Here is a 20251-nt window from a genome sequence, read left to right on the forward strand (position 1 = left end):
TTGGGTGCAATTCCAGGGTTGGAAGGAAGTGTTCTGTCATGACTGCAGACTCTTCTGCCTGCTGCCTCCAAGCCTAGCCTACCCTGCTCTCTCCTATCCAATCTGTCCCCGTCCCCCTCCTGTCTCTTCCCCATCTCTCTCTCTCTTCTTTGGCTTCAGTCATGGAGCTATGCAGCTATGTTTCTGATCCTCACTGGCTACCAATCTTAATCTCCCTCCCTGGGATTATCATCTAATTTTAAGGTCACCTTCTCTGACTTTTTGTCCCCAGGCTCCTTTCCAACCAGTCCCAATCTCCTTTCCATTGCAGTGTCCAGTAGGGCTGTGTGAAACAGCTGTGTTTTATTTTGGTTTTGGTTTTGGCATTTCAGAGGGACAGTGATTCGTTTCAGTCTTTCGGATCACTATCCCATTTTGATTTGGCAGATTTGAATCTGTTTTAGAGTTTTGATAGTGTTTCGGCCATAGATTATAATGGGGAATCACTAAAATGCCTATAATGTTGTCATTTCTTGCCTGATTCAGATGAAAATTGCAGGAATAGTAGCCCCTTCTGAGGGCATGAAACCTGCCACATTTCAAGGAGATAGGTGCAGGAGTTTTTGTGAAGCTGCACCTCAAACAGTTCAAAGCAAAACTCGTATCACTTGCCGGCAGTAGCCGCATGCTGTCATCCCGCATGCAGATCCAGGGCCCACACCCCCCAGGAGGGCTTTGGGGCTGTGCCATACTCCTCCCTGGGGGTGCGGGCCCCAGATCTACGTATGGGATGACAGTAGGCTGCCATCCCTCCCCAGAGCACTGGGATTGAAAGGGACCTCAGGGATAGATCACAGGCACTGGCCAGCTACAGATGTCCATCATAGCAGTCCTCTCTCTTCCCTTCTCTTCCCCCTCCCTCTTCTGAGTCTCTGTTTCCCTCAAGCCTGCCTCTGAAGCATTCCAAAACATTCTGAAACATTTTGCATGGTTTTGTTTCGTTTCAGAGATGTTTTGGAGCCTTCCATTTTGCTTTGAATTCAGTGTTTCGGCTGCTGAAATGGTCTGAAACACCTCCAAAATGAAACATCTGCCAAAATTTTGCACAGCCCTATTGTCTAGTCCCAGTTTTCCTTTTTTCTTTTGCTTGCCTCCAAATCTTGTCCCCAGCAGTACTCTGGATTTTGTCCCAATCTGTTTCTTCTTCCTCTTCACACTCCTCTCCTTGTTTCCTATGGCTTCCTTTCCTTGTTCCCTCTACATTTGAATCAGGCAGCTTTTTTCACAACTGTCAATGAGCAGAAGAAAGGCCATCTTCCTTTCTTAGAAAAGGTAGTTCTGTGGAAGCACAGAACTGTAATTTCAGGGAAATTCAGCTCAGGCCGAGGCTGAAGTATCCCCAGTGAAGCCAGAACTTTGGTGAATTCAGCTACTAAAGTCTAAAAGCGTCTATTCAGCATGTGAACAAAAAAACAAAAAAGCATGCCAGAATTGTTTTCCTAGCTTCATTCTTAGAGAACGCTGAACTATTTTGACTGCCATTTTTAAAGTGCAGCCTGAGGGTTGACATTTGGCATAGGAAATCTCAGCTCACACAATTAAAATTGATAAAGCTGAAAACAACTAAGACAGGGTCTTATAATGGGGAAAGGGCATTTGAACCTTAATAATAGTGGGTACTACAAGCTTAGCCTCTCTATTTATCATGCTTGGGGACTGCAATTGAGAACAAGCACTGAGCAAACAGACAGTAGGAATATAGGAAAAGAAGTCTTGAAGGAACCTCCTGAGCAATTGCGTTCAGACCCTTACTATTGAAGGGAACCTTGTCACATAATCTCTTCCGTAGTTATGTCAGGTCTGCCTTAAAACCATTTATTTTTTTTGCGTCCACTACACTTCTTGGTAGGGTGGCTTGGAACCTCACTGTTTTGATGGTTACAAACTTTCTTTAATTGCCAGCCTAAATTCACTAATAGCTCGTTTGAGCCCATACTGATTATCTCTTAAGTAGCTGATGGGAGATGGTCCTTGCCCTCATGTATCCATGGCCAGCCTGTAGCATGGGGGCCTCAAGTGACATAGGCAACCTCTTTGTGTGGCCCATGGCAGACTGGGGAGGGAACAGGCAGCACAGCAGCAGATAAAGCAGGGAGTAAAAAGCAGAACAGCAGATCAGGCAGGGAGCAGAAAGCAGAGCAACAGATTGGGTAAGGGAAAGGGATTAGAATGGTACTCAAGGTGGGTGTGGGGCTAATTCATAGGGCTAATTCATGGCATGCCTACCAAAAAGGTTGGTTCCCTCTGCCCTAAGAAATTTGCAGTCTAACTAGACACCACTGACATGTAGGAGAAATAAATCTTACCATCTCCAGAAGGCTCAGAAAGATTAAATGACCAGCCCAGTATTGTATACTAGGGCAGAGTCACAAGCTGAATCCAGTATTCTCACCACAAGACCAGCTTTCCTTGCTATTTTTGTAACTTTTGTCCCTTCTCTCCATAATTCTCTAGCACTGATCTCACAGGTAGAAGCTCTGAAGGAAGAAAATGACAGTCTGCGCTGGCAACTGGATGCCTATAGAAATGAGGTAGAGCTGCTGAAGCAAGAGCAAGGGAAAGTGAGCAGAGAAGAAGATACAACCAAAGAGCAACAATTAAAACTCCTTCAGCAAGCTTTGCAGGGTGTGCAGCAGGTAGAGCTCTCCTTTCCCAGAAATATGTTCATGCTTCAAATGTAGTGTGTCCTCAGGTTCTCTCTGTGTCTCTAAAAGAGAAGCAGTTGCATAAACAAAATATATATATTTGCTGCAGCAGCAGCAGCAGTTTTTTAGCTGTGTATCACCATTTTGACCCTGCCTCTGCCGTGTGGACATGTGTTGTTACCTGCTGGTTGGGGCATGTATGCATATACCTGAGCATAAGCCTAGGAGGAGGCCTTCCTATGTTTTAACCCCAATAACTGAGTGGGTAGGGCACTTGTTCAGGATTTTACCAACCTGAGTTCTAGGCCCTCCTTATCCAGAGGAGGTTTGAACCCACATACCTTTGACTTCTTCGCACAATTTGCTGTCATGATTTTGAAGCCAGTGTCATGATTTTTAGGACTTGAGTCATGACTTATGACACTTAGGATTGCCAAGCAGCTTAAACAAGTCTTTTTGTAATACTGTTCTAACACAAAGCTCATGGGCCTGTACCAGTCAACCTGCTTCACAACAGGAACTTAGCAAACTGTCCAGCTATGCATTAGACCCAGAGCATCTCAAAGATCCCCCACCTTTCAGTGTCTGTGCTAGTCACCTTGATTTTACATGGTAAAAGTCACAGAGAGTTAATAGGATCAGTAACTGACTTGCACTTTCAGAAATTCTGGACATTTTAATCACAACTTGTTTTTTTTCCTTCTTACCTCAACCATTCTCCTTCCTGTTTGGAGGGGGAAGCCAGATTCTCAGCTCTCTTTTCTACTTCAGCTCTTAGCCTCCAGAGGGTAGCATTTGCTATAGAAGTAAAGCTCTAAATTGGCTGCAAGAAAAACGGGAGAGCTAGGGGAGAAACAGCCAAAGGGCTCTGGAGATCCTTATTGGGAAGGAGTCTTTTTGCTGGTCTGTAGGATCTAATGGAAAGTCCCTACGTCATATACCCAAGGATAAGGGATTAGTCAGCATTTGAAATCTCCCAAGTGATTTGTGTAGGTTAAACTGAGGACAATCCAGGATTAGGATACATTGGACAGAATTTCTCAGAATATGATGATGTCCTGTAGAAAGATGAAGCAATCTTATTTTAAACCATTCTTTGGAGAAGCTTTGCCTGTCTTAGTATTACTATGAGTATAGGGTAATTGTTCCACAATGTAGAAAACTATAGTAAATCTTACACTTATTAAAGCTTGCTCAAATTTCTGTTCTGCTGGCTAGAGGAAAACATGCTCTCAAAATGGATAAATAATATAATAATACTTTTTGTCACATGCTGGAGGATTTTATGGGACCATTTAATACTTTTATAGACATAAACTTCTAAAAAGTTGTGAATATGACCCATGTGACATAGTCTAAGAATTTGTTCATGCCATGTTTTTTAAAATAAAGATGTATAAAAATGAGGCTGTGGTATAAATGTACCATCTCTTTTCTAGCATCTTCTAAAAGTGCAAGATGAATATAAAAAGAAAGAAACTGAGCTAGAAAAAGTGAAAGAAGACAAACTACAAATGGAAAAATTATTAGAAACCCTCAGGGAACAGGTATGTCTGTACATTATGCCAAAATCCCACCTAGGCACCTACAGAACAATTGGAATTTTGGCTCTCATGCCTACAGGTTTGTTTTGGCTTAGATCCCTTGGACTTCTTAGCTCACAGTAAATGCAGCACAAGGTACAGGTGCAGGAGATGGACAGGCTTGGTGTGATGGCAGATGTGGTCCTTGTCTGGAGACCAATACGCTCCTAAAGTTGAGCCCACTTAGCAGTATGAATTTTGCGACTACTTTGGAGCCAGGTACGCACCATGGTAAACACGAGAATTTCTGTTCAAACATTAATCTCTTGTGGTGTTTTATTTTGAAGTTTGTTTATTTAATTTCTTATATGTTATGTATCTCTGCTTTCTGCAGGAAAAGTGAATGAAACTCTTAGAGCACATTTTAGAGGATCATCTGCAAAATGCAGACTCATTTATAAAATCTTTTTTGAAACTTGGAGCAGTAAATATGGATACTATTACTTTTGAAAGCAAGCTAAATACCTTTTCCATTCCTAATGGCTCTCCATCAGGGACAGCATGATGTAAACAAGGGGACAAAATTTGCCTGCTTAGTCCACAGAATTCCTATTCAAGTCAGGTATCCAGGTTGTAGCCATATTGGTCTAGAGGAGAAAGCAATCAGGACTCATAGTAGAGGTCATATCTTGTATTAGACCAACTAGCTAAGAAGTGCCTGCCCAGAGGAGTGTTCCATCTCTTGACTCCTCCGTGAAATCCTGTGAAATATGAACTTTCATTTCTACTCAGGAGAACTTTTACAGTCTTTTCTCCAATGCCTGATGAAGGATGTTTGTGCCTGAAAGCTTGCCATTAAAGTCAGGGTTTCTGTCAGTTGACCAGATACCACCGGCATGCTTTGTTCTAAGTATCAAGGAAAAGTGTAATAAAGTATTGCCATTCAGAACTCTTGTGCAGGAGAAGGGCTCAGTCTACTTGACCAAGATAGAAGGTACCATGTAATGTATTTAGTACAGCATCCTGAAACTGTGTCCTTCCAAACTGGCTGCTGACTGTGACTTCTGGAAGGGAAATCCCATACCTATGTCCAAAAATCCATACAAAACATATGGGATGAATCTCATTAGTTCAACCTTCTTTTAGGCTTCACAGTAGACTTCAGAGAGCAACTTCTAAAATTCACAGATGGTGGAAGATTCCCTAGAAAGGAAATGATATAGTGTTTCTTGGATATCCTTATATAGAGACATGTTGTAGACTTGATTTAACAGGAAAAAAAATTCTTCCAAGCTTCTGTTTATTCTTTGTTCCCTATCTTTTTCAAATTGCAATGTCACTTGAATCTCAGAAAGAACAGGAAATGTTATTAATGGAGCAGGGTGCTGGGCCAGCTCAGCCAGAAGATTTGTATTAGCAGCAAAGTTAACGCAGTTTCCCCCAAACAACAGTGAAGCAAGCTTCCCAGGACTTTTATGTAAATTGTCAGCCTGGCTCTCATGTTTTAGAAATATAATTTTAACTGACATGTTGGGTTTATATGCAAGAATTTGAAATACATAATGCATACATTTTAAAGAGGGAAAGAAGGGTTCTACATTATCCATAGTAAAACTTTGATTTGTAGTTAAAGTTATATTCAGATCTGTTACCTCTAAAGACTGTGATAGATTTTATGTTTATGACAATGGTGTTCCAATATATTTGTGCTTATTTCATGTGCAGTGCAGGGAAACACATATTTCTTTAGAATGACAGCTTTTGCTGTGGCACATTTTATTCAGTTTGGTTAGTAAATTTTTTGCCGGTTTTTCTGGTGATGGCTTAAATACATGTAGCATTTCTGTTCATAGGTTTTTGTGACCACAAAGGCTCGATAAAGTGGAGATATTAGAGAAACACGTACTGTTTCTTATATTATTTTACCTTTATTTTGACATACATGTCAAATAAACAATTCTGCAACGTGTCACCTAAATTAAAGACACAGGAAAGATGCTGCATTCTGTGATCATTGTTTTAGGAATCTGTAAAACTGTGAAATGGTTGGAAGGCCAGGAGCATAGAAGTTTCTTAGTTTAGAGATGTACAACTTGTGAATATGGGAGGGTCTGTTCAGTGATTACCTAAATATGACACCAGTGGAAAATTCATATAATTTCTGCTGAAATATGAAAATAGTAGGCTCGGATGTACAAAAGGGCATAAAGCATTGCATGTCCAAATCCCACTGAAATTCAGGGAGAGTTATACTCTGAATTCCTACAGAAAATCTGGCTCAGAGCTGATAATTTTGTATTGTTCTATCTATCTTCCGTGTAAATCCCTGGATTAAAAATGCCTTGCTAGCCCATTAGATGAAAGTAGAATAGACAGCTCCACAATTTGACAAGTGATGAGCTTTTGTAATGCATTGGTTTAAATTAAGATGTTTCATTTTAGTCCCAAAGATGTGAGTTCAAATCGTGTTCCAACTTTGTACTAAAAGATTTCCCTCCCTTCCCCACACACACTCAGCTGTAAATGGGTCCCTGAAAAGTCAAAAGTGGCTATATGGGATTTTAGGTACATCACCCCCTTTTGTGCCATTAGCAGTAGAAACTGGCATGCCTTAGCCATGCGTATGGGCCTGTAGACTTGGGAGCATCTTCGACTTTGACCATTCTCCTCTGCTAAGTGAAAAGGTTTTCTTTCTGCGACATTCTACACTAAGTCCCTTAAAGAGTTGGAATGCCATCTGCTGTGGGGTGGCTAGCAGAGTTCAAAGGTACCCAGAAAGTCTCCATCTGCATCAGTACTGCTTTTGTAAGTGCCATGATGAATGTCTTCGCATCCACTACTCAGTTAATGAGTTAGATTCAAAGACTTCAGTCTGGGTTTTGGGACTTTGCTTTACACAGGACTCCAAACCCCTGAGGCTTTCAGCCTCATTTCTGCAACTTGGACTGTAAGTGCAGAAGTATCTGAGATTGTTCATACTGTCACAAATTCTACTATGGTTTAAGAATGTTCTCTATCTATTGACTGCACTTCCTAGTCACATCTGTTTGTCCATTTTGGGTCCAAGGAAAACTACAGGTCTTGGAAATGCTAGCTGTTCATGGGTGTTACAACCAGACTGTTTGGACCCCCCATGGAAATTGTTTATTAGTAAATAGATTTGACAGTCTGTTGGCTTTGTAAAATGCACCCTGCTGTCCATGTCCCCTATAACTTTGTTCCCCCAGTTTTTTGTACCTTTGCTAGAGATGTTTCATAAGAACACTGTTCTCTGAAGTCAGGAGAGCCAGTTGCCAGTTAATAGATGATGCTGCATACCTAGTCCATACTAGCTCACATGACAACCCCAGCCCTAACCTCACATGTTGGCCAGTGCCAATTAAAGGAAAGGTCACATTCCAAGTAGTTGCCTTTCTGGTTATTAAAAGTATTTGAATCCCAGTTAGAATTCAAGAACTTCATTTTCAGAGATCAAAGAGAATACAGTGCCAAGTATTGTAACCTTTTCCTTTTCTTTAACTGTATATAGCAAGAGATGGCAAATGAAGAAGACAAGGAGAGAAACACGGCTGATAATCAAGGAACTGTAAGTCAAAATATTTCCCTCTCTAATTTTCAGATCACAGTGCTGGGGGAAGTTGCAACCAACTGTTCTACTGTCTGAAGCTTCATTTATTATTGAGTATATTAGCCTGACACATCTAGGCTAGCAAACAAAAGGTCATTGCATTAAACATCAGAAAAACCTCAGGTTGGAAGGAAATTAAATGTCTTCAGCTTTGCGGTGCAAGAAACTGGTTGCCCTGCATGAGATGATGCACCCTCAGACCCTTGGCACAATGGGATCTGAACTGCAGTCTCAATAATTACGCCTCCTACCATGCTACATGTGCATGTCAGGAGGCATGATTGTGGGATCAGGGATCAGTTCATTATAGTGCCATATTGCTGGTGCAAAGCCTGAGATCATGATCCTGAGCTTCCCCTACACCAGCAACCTGGGTGCCCAGCACCTGATGGGCTCCCAGTTGTGGGAGTGCATGGGAGCCAAGAGCTCCCATGCCTTCCCACTGCTGGAAGGCCTAATAAGCTGAGCTCACATGCTGTCCTTTGGCTGAGAGTGCCGGTTGTCTAAATGAGGCTCCCAGCTGTGAGAGTGCATGGAGCCCTTGGGTCCAGTGACCTACCATGGCTGGGACCCCTGATCAGCTGACTGGGCTTCCAGCCATAGAAGTACATCCAAGCCCTTGTGACTGGCCACATGTTCAATTTACAGTGTGATGGAAACCAGCCACAAAGTTACTACACTTCTTTTGTGTAATAACTTTGTGGTTTATTCCCTGCTTTATCACACCAGAAATCGAATGATTGTATATATAAGACATGAGCAACTGGATAATCATGTCTTAAATGTAACCTCTGCCAGAGGCCTCACACTCAGAGGATTATTTTTCATGCTAGTACCCCCAAAACATATGTTGCTTGATATCCATTGGTTCCTCAAGAGAAAGACGACATAGGCACTGATGTGTTTCCTTTTATTGAGTATCTAATATGTGAGCTTTAGACATATTGAGATTTCTGTGTCAATGAGAAGCCAACTTCTTTAATTGCAGACAGCTGGAGATTTCTGCAGATTGTTCTGAAAGGCAAATTTGTAGCCTGGCTAATGCAGAGGATAAGATAATCCTTTTGCATTTCTTGTCCATAACATCACACAAAGGAAGCTGGCCCTGTGAGTGGGAGGGGACTGGAGTGGAAATACTTAAGGACTGAATTCTTAGTTCTCAACCAAGGCTTCTACTTCTTATCAGATTCACAAATTACTGATGCTATCATGGAAGCCTCATTCTGGTATTTTTAGTAGCTATCTGAAACTTAATCATGAAAAAAATCAAGTTCATTTTAATGATTCACAATTTACAATTTCTTAGCAACAGTATTATGTCTCAGAAAAAGGACAGAAATTCTACTTCTCTTATGCAATTTTTACTCTATTCATTTTTCTATTTTAAAGCCAACTTTTTTCAAATAGGAAAAGCACAAACTATGCCAGGTAGCTAGTCCAGGCTGGATACCTTATGGGTCAGAGCTTACTCAGTGGAGTGATTCCTCCCACAAGATGAATAGAACAGTTTTTAACAATGGAAAGATTTGTGTTTTCAGATTTTCACGCTCAATAATGGCTAAAGGCTTTATTAATTAAAAAAAATCATCTTCACAGAGAAACTTAGCAGGGAAAGCTACAGCCTAAAGTGTAAGGTTTTGAAAGATTATGGACCACTATAAAAATGAATGTATAGGGAGACCAGTAGGGTGTTAGACTACAACAGCTGCTTAAAACTTGAGCTATTAAGGTTGTTCCTTTGCTCTCTGATTTCCTGCCTCTATAAACACAACAATCTGTCTCCATCTCTGCATTAAATAAATTCCTGAAGAAAAAAGACAACTGCAGAAGATGTGTTTTCCAAAACAACCAAAATCATTTACAAAACTGAAACACAACCATTAAAAAGAGCATTTCAGGGTGGGTGGAGGGGCTCTCTGACTTCATGCATCAACACAGCAGCCAGAACAAACAAGAATGCTGGGGCTGAAAAAAAAGTTAAGTGATCATCAATGCAGACATTGGAGATTTGATGTTTTTAATTTGAGACCCTAAGAACTGTTCTGACACCCATATGCTTTCAGTGAAGAACAAAGTTAGAAATATGTTACTGACCTGGAAGCTTGAACCACGGTCCTAGAAATGAACCACTGTGCTAGAAACTGGCCTAGGAAAAACAAGCGAGAGAGTTAGAACTGCTTCTGCCTTTGTGACTCTGGTGAAGCTGAGAGGGAGGCAGAGATGGAGCTTAATTTAGATAATATAGAAAAAGCAGCAAGGAGAAACAAAATTAGAATGAATGGCTTGCCAAAAACACTGAAGAAGGAAACTCAGTCTGGTTCATAAAAGCTTTACTGGCAGAACTGTGAAATCTGAGCCTTCTGGAAAAGGTGAAAGGAGCCCCACGAGCACTTTTCCCTGCATATAAGCCTCATATCAGACCTGTAAATCTGATCTTGATGCTTCATCTTTGTCAGCAGAAGCTTTAATTATGAAACAAAGCTTGGGAGTATCAAGAACTTGTCCTTAAATGCCACAAGCTACAGTTGTTTTAGACTTTTCTGTCTCACTTTTAAAAAAGAGGACCTGGGGATATCACAGCAGTATTTGAGGCGGAGGCAAGGGGTTGCGGGGGGAATTTACTGCAGGTGACCATTTGTTCTGAAGATCTTATTCTGCTTCTATAATTAGATTTATAGAGTGAGAAAAATTAAATAAAAGATAAAACCACTCTAACGACTTGGTGTCCATTTGCTCCCTTTCAGAGGCTAAAACCCTGCTTGTCCAGGATATGGCAGGCCTATGCTGCTGTTAATTTTTCTGGAAGCACCAAACTCCAATTAGCTCAGATGGAGTCCCCTTTCCTCCCATGACTTGATGTTATCATATAATATCTTGGGAGCTGAAGGAAATGGAGCAAAGGTAATTCCAGTAGCTGTAGCCTAATCTTATGGGGCTCCAACCTCCCATTTACTGCACCCTAACCACATCAGGCAAGCATGTTTGGTGTCCCCACCTCTCTTCAATTTTTGGTGAGCTTAACCACCCTGATATCTCATGGGAAGAGTATTCAGCCAAATCTGATCAATCGCAAAGCTTCCTCACTTGCACTGACAAGCTCTATTTGACTCAAAAAGTCTATGGGCTGATAAGAGGTAAGGTGATGCTGGATCTGGTTCTGGCCAAAGGGGATGATGATCTAGTCAGTGACCTGAGAATCGAAAGGAAGCTTGGTGACAGTGATCAAGAGTTGATCACTTTCTCTGTCCATCACAAAGCTGGCAAATCAGTCAGCAATGCAGAAACCCTCGAGTTTAGGAAAGCTGACTTTCACAAGCTCAGGAGGTTGGTTGTTGAGACCCTAAGAGACCATGATCTGACAGGGAGGGGAGTCCACGATGAGTGGTCACTCCTTAAGGATGTGATCCTAAAAGCACAAGGGAAGTCCATTCCAGCCCATAGGAAAGGTAGCAAAAGGGCTGGGAGACCTTTAGCTCAATAGGGAACTCATGGGCTTCCTGAATCTGAAAAGGGAAGCTTATAAGGGATGGAAGTTGGGAACTACCACTAAGGAGGATTAGGCAGCACTGGCCTGCACCTGTAGGGAGTGGACCAGAAATGCTAAGGCTGAAACTGAACTCAAACTGGCTACAGGAATCAAAGACAATAAAAAGTCCTTCATCAGATACATGGGAAACCAGAAAACAAAACAGGCAACATCAGGCTCTTGCTGAACCAAATGGGACAGCTGACAACCGACAGCCAGGAAAAAGCTAATCTCAGTGATTACTTTGCATCAGTTTTCCACAAGCCCAAATTGATCACAATGCCTGACAGGATGCAGGACTACCAGGGCAAGGGTGATTATATGCCTATAATTGGTGAAGATCTTGTGAAGAAACAGCTTGAGAGGCTGGACATCTACAAGTCAGCTGGCCCAGATGGGGAATACACCCTAGAGTGCTAAAAGAGTTGGCTGACATCATAGCATGACCAGTGGCGAGGATATTTGAAAACTCGTGGCACTTGGGAGAGGTCCCTGAAGATTGGAAGAGGGCCAATGTGGTGCCTATCTTCAAGAAAGGAAGATCCAGGGAACTACAGGCCAGTCAGTTTGCCCTCAATCCCCGTTAAGAACTTGGAAAAAATCATCAAAGAAACCATCAACAACAGGTTAATGGAAGGCACCATTCTGAGAGATAGCCAACATGGCTTTGTTGTGGGTAGGCCTTGCCTGACCAACCTCATTTCCTTCTATGACCAGGTGATGCATCACTTGGACAAAGAAGAGGTTTATGTTATATATGTGGATTTCAAAAAAGTCTTTGACTTGGTCTCCCATGATGTTCTCATGGTCAAATTGGGGAACTGTGGCCTCAACAACCTTACTATCCAAGGGCTGGGGAAATGGTTCTGTGGTCGGACCCAGAGAGTGATAATCAGTGGAACCAAGTCAACATGGTGCGTGGTGACCAGTGGCATCCCCCAGGGCTTAGTACTCAGACCAGTACTCTTTAATGTATTCATAAATGATCTGGATTCAGGGCTCAGAAGTGGACTGGCTAAGTTTGCAGATGACACCAAATTATGGGGATGTGCGTTCACGTTAGGGGATAGGCTGGCAATTCAGGCTGACCTGGACAGGCTTGCAAGGTGGGCGGATCAACACCTGATAATATTCAAAACAGAGAAATGTAAGGTGTTCCGCCTTGGGAGAAAAAACTCACATTACACTTATAGGCTTGCCAGTGCTACACTCGCTAGCATCATGACCAAAAGAGACTTGAGAGTTATGATTGACCACAAGATGAACATGAGCCACAAATGTGATGCCACAGCTGACAAAGCAAATAAAACTATGACTTGCATCTATTGACGCATCTCAAACAAGATCCAAGAAGTCATCCTCCCGCTTTACTCGGCCGTGGAGAGGCTACAATTGGAGTACTGCATCCAATTCTGGGCTCCATACTTTAGAAAGGATGTGAAGAAGCTTGAGAAAGTGCAGAGGAGAGCTACATGCATGATTACAGGTCAAGAGAGCAGGCCTTATGAGGAGAGGTTGAGAGGCATGGGACTTATCCTGGAGAAGCGAAGGCTCAAGGGTGACTTGATGGCAGGTTTTAAGTATATAAGAGGTGTGCATCAGGAACTGGGAGAACGTCTGTTCGCCAGGGCACCTCAAGGGAAGACAAGGTCTAGCAGTCACAAACTGCTGGAAGACTGTTTTAGACTGGACATAAGGAAAAACTTCTTTACCATCTGTAACAGGTATCTACTCTGGGCCGATCTAAACGTGGCCCGCACACCTTTTCCTGGGGCAACCGCCCGCCTTCTCGCCTGCCATGCCTTGTTGTTAATTGGATAATTGATGTTAATTAGCAGGAGACTGCCCTTTTACTGCCCCAATGCCAGGGGGCGCTATCTGCGGCTCCGTTTCCTCCCCTATACCGCAGCCCCACCTTGCCGATGGAATTGAAGTTGCTTGGTCTGGGCCTTGTTATAATCTGGCCCCCTTTTCCTCTCTGGGCCCTGTGAGGCCCTGTCTTGCTCTGTCCCCTCTCCTGGGGCTTCTCAGAGGGCCAGCCCCCTCTCATGGGGCTTCTCAGAAGGCTGCCCCCTTTTCTGGGGCTGGGGTCAGTGCAGCCCAAATGCTGCGCCCTCACTGGCACTGGGGTCCCCACACTGCTGTGGGTCCCCTATGAGGCTTCCTTCAACCCCTAATAGCCTCACCCAAACCACCGGTAATGAACAGCAAACAAAATGCAAGCCCCTCAGCTATAACTTAAACGGAAGCCGCCCGACTATAACAACATTCCAGCCTACCGGGGAATACTCCATCCCTCAGCCGTGTCAGATGCTGCTCCTTCAGTCAGGCTTCCCCTCTCTTCCCTGAGGGAGCTCCTTCCCCCTTGGCTGCTGGCAAGGAACTCCCAGCCTGGCCTAAGCCCTTGGACTTAATATGGGAGCCAGGCCCTGCCCTTTCTGGTCAGCTGACCTCCTCTGGTTGCCCTGGCAATCAGCAGCTGGGCTCATTACTCACTGCTAGGGCTCTTCCCCTAGCAGTTTTCTCCCTTCTTAGGACCAGAGCACCTAAGTGCTCTGCGACACACCTCCCCCCTCAAGATTCAGACTCACCGAGCCGGTTCTTGATTCTTATCCGTCGCACATTCTGTCTCCGTTCTCTCAGGTCCTGGCTCTTTTTCTTCGACCATCTAGACACCCAGAGGCGGAGGTTTTTAGGTGCCTCCTACCCGCCTTTTACCCAAGACGCACCATGTGGGATTTCATGGGATTTGCCCTGCTGCGGGCAGTCCCCCCACACTAGCCAACCTTGGTAGGTTGTCGCTTAGGCCTGTCTTTTCCCTACAGCTTTTAAATAATTGTGAAGGATGGCCCCAGGCCTGGTGTACTTCTCTGACTGAGGTGGTGGGCACAGTACTGTAAGCATTAGGAGTCCACCTCTCGGCCGTCCCTCTGTCCTTCTTCTCTCACCATTTACAAAGGGTTGACCCTCCTCCTCCTGCCACTTGACTGGTTGGTAGGGATTGGGTCTAGGTCTCTGTGCCCGCCTCTGCTCGATTAGGCGCTCTCATGCGGCCTTAGCCCGTACTATTGATTGCGCCTGTCCTGGGCTTGCGGGTGGACCCCAAAGACTACCCCAGCTGATGTCAGGGGATCCCCTTGACTCGCCTGCCATGACTTTGAATGTTAACTCAGTGGAGGGGTTCCCCTTCGGGGTAGCCTCTAGGGTCATCGCGCCTCCCGGTGGGCATTCGCAGGGCTCTGACCTCCCCTACACCCCGGCCACTCGCCACCTTGGGTTGCCGGTCTTCGGGCCCCTTAGGTGTTCTTGGCTCTACCTGACCTCTTCCTGCGGCCTGCCAGCTATGTGCCAGTGTCCTCGAGCCGTGCCTTGATGCACGGACTTTGAAGTCCTCCGACCTGGCTCCCCCAATCCAAATTCCTAATGCCCTATACCAACCACCCTGTGACTGGATGTGCAAATCCCACCACCGCGATAGCTGAAGCACTAGGCTACTGGGCCAGGAGGCCACGAAGGGTGCCCCTGGCCTATAGGCCCCGTGGATCCCCTGTGCCCGGTTCCACAGCCCTGGTGGCTCGCCCTACTCGGGTATTGAGTCCCAGCCTTTTATCCTAGGGCTGTAGTGGGCTCCGTCCGCCACTTGTTTCATCCCTCCTTGCGTCTTCGGCCACCCTCCGGCGACATCCGATGGGGCCCCGTTGGCCACGCCCCTATTACCTTCTCTCCACGGCTTTACTGCAGGCTCACTCTTTGATTCCAGTGCCGGTTTGCCCTGACGCTGCTTTCTCTGCATCTGTGACCGGTTCCTCCGCTGGTGCCGCTGCCGGTTCTGCTGCGGGTGCTGCTGCTGGAGCCTCTGCTGGCGTCGCCGCCGGTCTCTCTCCCAGCTTTGCTGTGAGCCCTGCTGCAGGTGTCACCGCTGGCTTCTCCGCCAGCGTCGCTCCCAGCTTTGCTGCCGCCTCTGCTGCCGGCGTCCCTGCTGACTCCGTTGGCTCTGTTGTTGGCCTTGCTGCCGGCTTCTCTGCTGGCGTTGCTGCCGGCTTTCCTGCCGGCTTTGTTGTCGGCGTCACTGCTGACTCTCTCAGCTCCGCTGTCGGAGCCTCTCCTGGCTCCGCCCCCGACTTCCCACGCTGCCTGACGCAGCAGCTGAGTCCCTCTGGGTGAGGGCTCTCTCTATGAGCCTCTGCTCGTCTGCCACCTTGCCGTATCCTCGGGGCAGCTTTTTATTTCCTCTGGGCGGTGTCTCCCGCCCACGCTGCCCGGCCCCAGCTGAATGTAAGCGCGGCTGACCAGCCGTGATGATTGTTTTGCCGCGCGCATCTCCTCCTGCTCTTCGGGCTCTGCGGAAGGTAAGCGAGGCTTCCCTTTGGCTTGGGGCCCTCCTACAACCCCAGCTCCCCTGGGACAGTCTGTCTTGGACCTGCTGGCCCTAACTGGAAGGTTCTGCGCCTAGGGGAGCCGCTCTGCCTCTTAGCAACAGGGTTAGGGTTCTCTGCTACACCCCCCTCCCCCCCCACTCTTCTCTCTTGGCCATGGTCTTTCTGTTTCTCTTAGCCCCTCTTCTTCCTTGTATTGCCTTGAGAAGAAATCAGCGCTTATGTTTTTGGTTCCAGGGCAATGTTTTACCTCAAAACAATATGGTTGCAGACTAAGGGCCCACCTCGTCAGCCTAGCATTGTCTGTCTTCATGCTCTGCAACCAGCGTAGGGATGCGTGGTCCATAATCAGCGTGAACTGCCGTCCTAGCAGATAGTAGCAGAATGTTTCCACTGCCCACTTAATCGCCAAACACTCTTTTTCTATCGTGGCGTAATTCCGCTCTGGTGGGTGTAACTTCCTACTTATGTATGCTATAGGGCGCTCTTCTTCCCCCTCTATCTGGATCAACACTGATCCAACAGCTGCTTTTGATGCATTGGTCTGCACCAGGAAGGGTTTATTAAAGTCTGGGGTATATAGCAGGGGTTGCAAGCACAGTGCTTCCTTCATCGCTCGGAATACCTTTTCCGTCTCCAGCGTCCATCTCATCTTGGCAGGAGCCCCTGCCTTTGTCATCTCTGTCAATGGTACAACCAAATCTGCAAAGTGGGGTACAAACCTTCTATAATAGTTGGCTAGCCCCATAAAAGCCCTCACTTGTTTTTTAGATTGGGGAGCTTGGTACCTCTGCAAAGCCTCCACCTTGCTTAATAACGGTCTCACTTTTCCACTTCCTACTAGGAACCCCAGGTATTGAATTTCTTCTTTCCCCATGGTACAGGCATTCTTTCCCCATGGTACATTTTTTTGGATTGGCTGTAAGCCCTTTCCTTTTCAAGTCTTGCACCACTGCCCTTAGCGCTTTGAGGTGTTCGGCCCATTCTTCAGTATATATAATAAAATAATCTATATATGCCATAGCATAACCCATATGGGGGGCCAAAACTCTGTCCATTAGAGTCTGTCTGTGTAGTCGCTGGGGAGTCCGTCTCCAACTCTCCCAGATCACCTGGCCTGGAGGAGTTTTTATCCAGTGTACCATACCTTGAGCTTCCCCAGGTGTTTCCTGGAACACGTCTCCAAACTCCCTGATTAGTCTGGCAGCCTGTCTCCTCTGTTCCTCCGATTAGTCGCAAGGCCAGTTCTACATTACCCGGTCCGCTTTCCTCTGTCAAAGAGTGTCCTAATTCTAGTTCGTCAGGATGAGAGGCCAGATACATACACTCTCAGTCTTCCCACTTCTTCAGCAGATTGACGTGGTATACTTGCTTCTTCTTTTGTTTGTCTAATACACCTCATAGTCCAAGGGCCCCACTTGGCGTATAACTTCATAGGGTCCCTGCCACCAGGCAAGCAACTTCTCTCGGTCAGGTAATAGAACCAACATGCAGTCTCCCACTTCAAACTTCCTTTCCCGGGCCCCTAGTTGTAATATCTCACCTGACATTGCTGGGCCTCTGAGATTTCCTACGACCTCACTCTGAGCAGCTTCAAGGAGTTCCCGCAGTTGTATCACATACTGGATCAAGTTCTGGTCTTTACCCTGTTGTTCCTCTCAACCTTCTTTAATCAGATCCAGTATTCCCCAGGGTTGCCGGCCGTATAATAGTTCAAAGGGTGAAAACCTGGTTGAGGCCTGGGGTGCCTCTCTTACAGCAAACAACAGAGGTGGTATCATTTTATCCTGATCCTGAGGGCTGTCAGCCACAAACTTCTTTAACATCTGTTTTAGGGTCTGATTAAAACGTTCCACGAGTTGGTCTGTTTGAGGGTGATAGACTGCCGTCTTCAGGTGTTTAATCCCTAGGGCTTTACTCACTCCCTCGAAGATGCGTGAGGTAAAATTCATCACCTGGTCTGTCATTAGTTCCCTAGGGAGTCCTACCCGAGAGAATATCTTCAATAGCTCGTTTGTCACCTTTGGAGCGAATATGGTTCTCATCGGCACGGCCTCTGGGTACCTGGTTGCATAATCTAGTAGGACTAGTATATACTGGTTTCCAGCGCTACTTCGGGGAAGTGGCCCCACGATGTCCACAGCCACTCGCTCAAAGGGAACCTCTATCAAAGGCATCGGAATTAAAGGGGCCTTTGGGGGGCACCTAGGGTTCGCTTTTTGGCATACAGGACAGGAGGCGCAACACCTTGCCACTTCTCGGAACAGTTCGGGCCAAAAGAATCTTGCCCTAATGTGGGCTTCGGTTTTGTCTCTGCCAAAATGTCCCTCCATAAGGAGTTCATGAGCCACCTTCAAGACAGCCCGTCGATATCGCCGAGGTACTAGCAGCTGTATGACCTCGTCCCCTCCAGGCTTCCCTTGCTCAGTTCGGTACAGGAGACCATTCCGTACCTCAAAACTTGGTGTTGTCTTCATCAGCTCTGGCCGTAAGACCTTGCCATCTTGTTGAGCTAGGTGTTCTTGCAACGCATACCGAAAGTCTGCCTCCCAACTCTGCCCCAGCTGAAAATGTTCATCTTCCCACAAAGGGGTGACATCCACCTTTTGTCTAGCCTCTTCTTCAGGGGGCACTTGTTCTGTCTCTACTGCGAATTCCTCAACCTTCTCCTTTGGCCTCACCATGGCTATCTCCCCCAACAGCTCAGGCCAGTCACAACCCACTACTGCTGGGTAGGGTAAATGCTCAGTGACCCCAACTAGCATCTGCCGGGTCCTATCACCAACTTGAAGTATGACCCCTACTCTGTCGACTCCGAGGGAGTCCCCGCACCAACATTGTACCTTGACGTGATCCTCTATCTCCCTTTCTTTAGTCAGTAGCACATTGCTCCGCACCATTGTCTGCAATGAGCCTGAGTCCAGCATAGCTCGTACCTTTTTTCCCTCCATTGTCACTTCGACTGTAACTGCGGGTGGCTGGTCTCCCGCCTAAGGGTCACTCTTAGCTCCATAGCCACACATCCCCGCCTGGACCACCGGTCATGTGTGGATGCTTCCAATCATGTTGGCTAACAGAGCCTGTTGTCTAGCGACTTGCTCCCGTAGGCTTTGTATCGTTTGATGTAGCCAAACCAAAACCTGTGGTTGTGACTCTGGACCCAGGCTTAGCATCTGCTCCCACTTCTCTCTCTCTCTGGACCCAAGGATTCTTTTCCTCATATGGACAAGCCAGCATCCTATGATGCATACTGCCTGTCACGGCGCGGGGTCCTGCAGGAGGGCCGTGATCTCAAGGCCCCCTTCCCTGTGCCAAGTTGGCCCAAGGGCACCCTCAAATTCTCGCCCGCCACATCTTTGGTGTTCAACTATATTAGCGAGGCTGCCTTCATGTCTTCTTGGACACGGTTTAGATGTGCTCCAAGCCCCGTGGGCTCCTGGACCCCTTTGTAGGCCCCGTTCTATAGTGGGTGTTTTGGGGCACCCTAGCCTTATGGGCTATGCATGGCTCCAACCACCCCTTTACCACGCCCCAAGCCTTGCAGATGGAATAGACATTGTTCGGTCTGGGCCTTGTTTATAATCTGGCCCCCTTGTCCTCTCCGGGCCCTGCCTCTTTTGATCTGCGCCCTCTCTGGTGCTAGGGCTCTCCATGGCCCTGTCTCACTCTGTGCCCCCCTTCTCTGGGGCTTCTCACAGCGCTGCCCCCTTCTCCGGGAATTCTCCACAATGCTGCCCCCTCTCCTGAGCTTCTCAGGCACTGCCCCCTTCTCTAGGGCTTCTCAGGCGCTGCCCTCCTTTTCTAGGGGTTCACCACACCCGCACTGGGGCTTCTCAAGTGCTGCCCCCTTATCTGGGGCTTCTCAAGTGCTGCCCCTTTCTCTGGGGCTTCTCCACACCCGCACTGGGGCTTCTCACAATGCTGCCCCTCTCTGGGGTTTCTCTGCTGCCCCTCTCTGGGGTTTCTCTACTGCCCCTCTCTGGGGCTAGCATCAGTGCACCACAAATGCTGCGCCCCACGCTACTGTGGGTCCCCTATGAGGCCGCCTCCAACCCCTAATAGCCTCACCCAAACCACCGGTAACAAACAGCAAACAAAACACAAGCCCCTTGGCTATATCTTTGTCCCAGGGGAGCGGGGGCACCGGGAGACCCCCGCGGCGGCCAAGGGGTCTGCTTACCTCCCGCAGGGCCGGAAGACCCGAAGAAACTCCACGCGCCGGCGCTGCCGGCGCGGGCCATCAGCCAGGCGTTTATCCAGCTGCAGCTGAGCGGCAGGGGCGGGGCACGCCGGCCGGGAGGAACAAAAGGCGGCCCCGCCGAAGCAGCGGGGCGGCTGGAGGGAGAGAGCAGGAGCACGGAGCTCCAGCGAGCAGGGGATCAGCCGCCACCCGCGGCGTGCGGGACGCCGCCGGATAGAGGCGGAGCAGGCTGTGAGCAGTGCAGCGGAGAGCCCAGAGGGGCAGAGACAGGGGGAGAAGTCAGCCCCAGAGGCGGGGCAGCAGCCGGCGGGGA

The 20251-nt window shown here is 47.0% G+C and overlaps 1 protein-coding gene across 9 annotated transcripts in view; it reads left to right on the forward strand.

Moving 5' to 3' along the window:
* Nucleotides 1–20251, forward strand: part of ENOX2 (ecto-NOX disulfide-thiol exchanger 2) — a 201205-nt gene that overhangs the window by 173129 nt on the left and 7825 nt on the right. For all 9 annotated transcript variants that reach the window (XM_014598592.3, XM_059732597.1, XM_059732598.1 and 6 more), the window contains 3 exons: nt 2494–2675; nt 4124–4231; nt 7737–7793. In XM_014598592.3, coding sequence (XP_014454078.1) covers nt 2494–2675; nt 4124–4231; nt 7737–7793 — 347 coding nt within the window. The remainder of the gene's footprint in view (nt 1–2493; nt 2676–4123; nt 4232–7736; nt 7794–20251) is intronic.

Source organism: Alligator mississippiensis, chromosome 8 (genome assembly GCF_030867095.1).
Source record: "Alligator mississippiensis isolate rAllMis1 chromosome 8, rAllMis1, whole genome shotgun sequence".
Lineage (NCBI taxonomy): Eukaryota > Metazoa > Chordata > Crocodylia > Alligatoridae > Alligator > Alligator mississippiensis.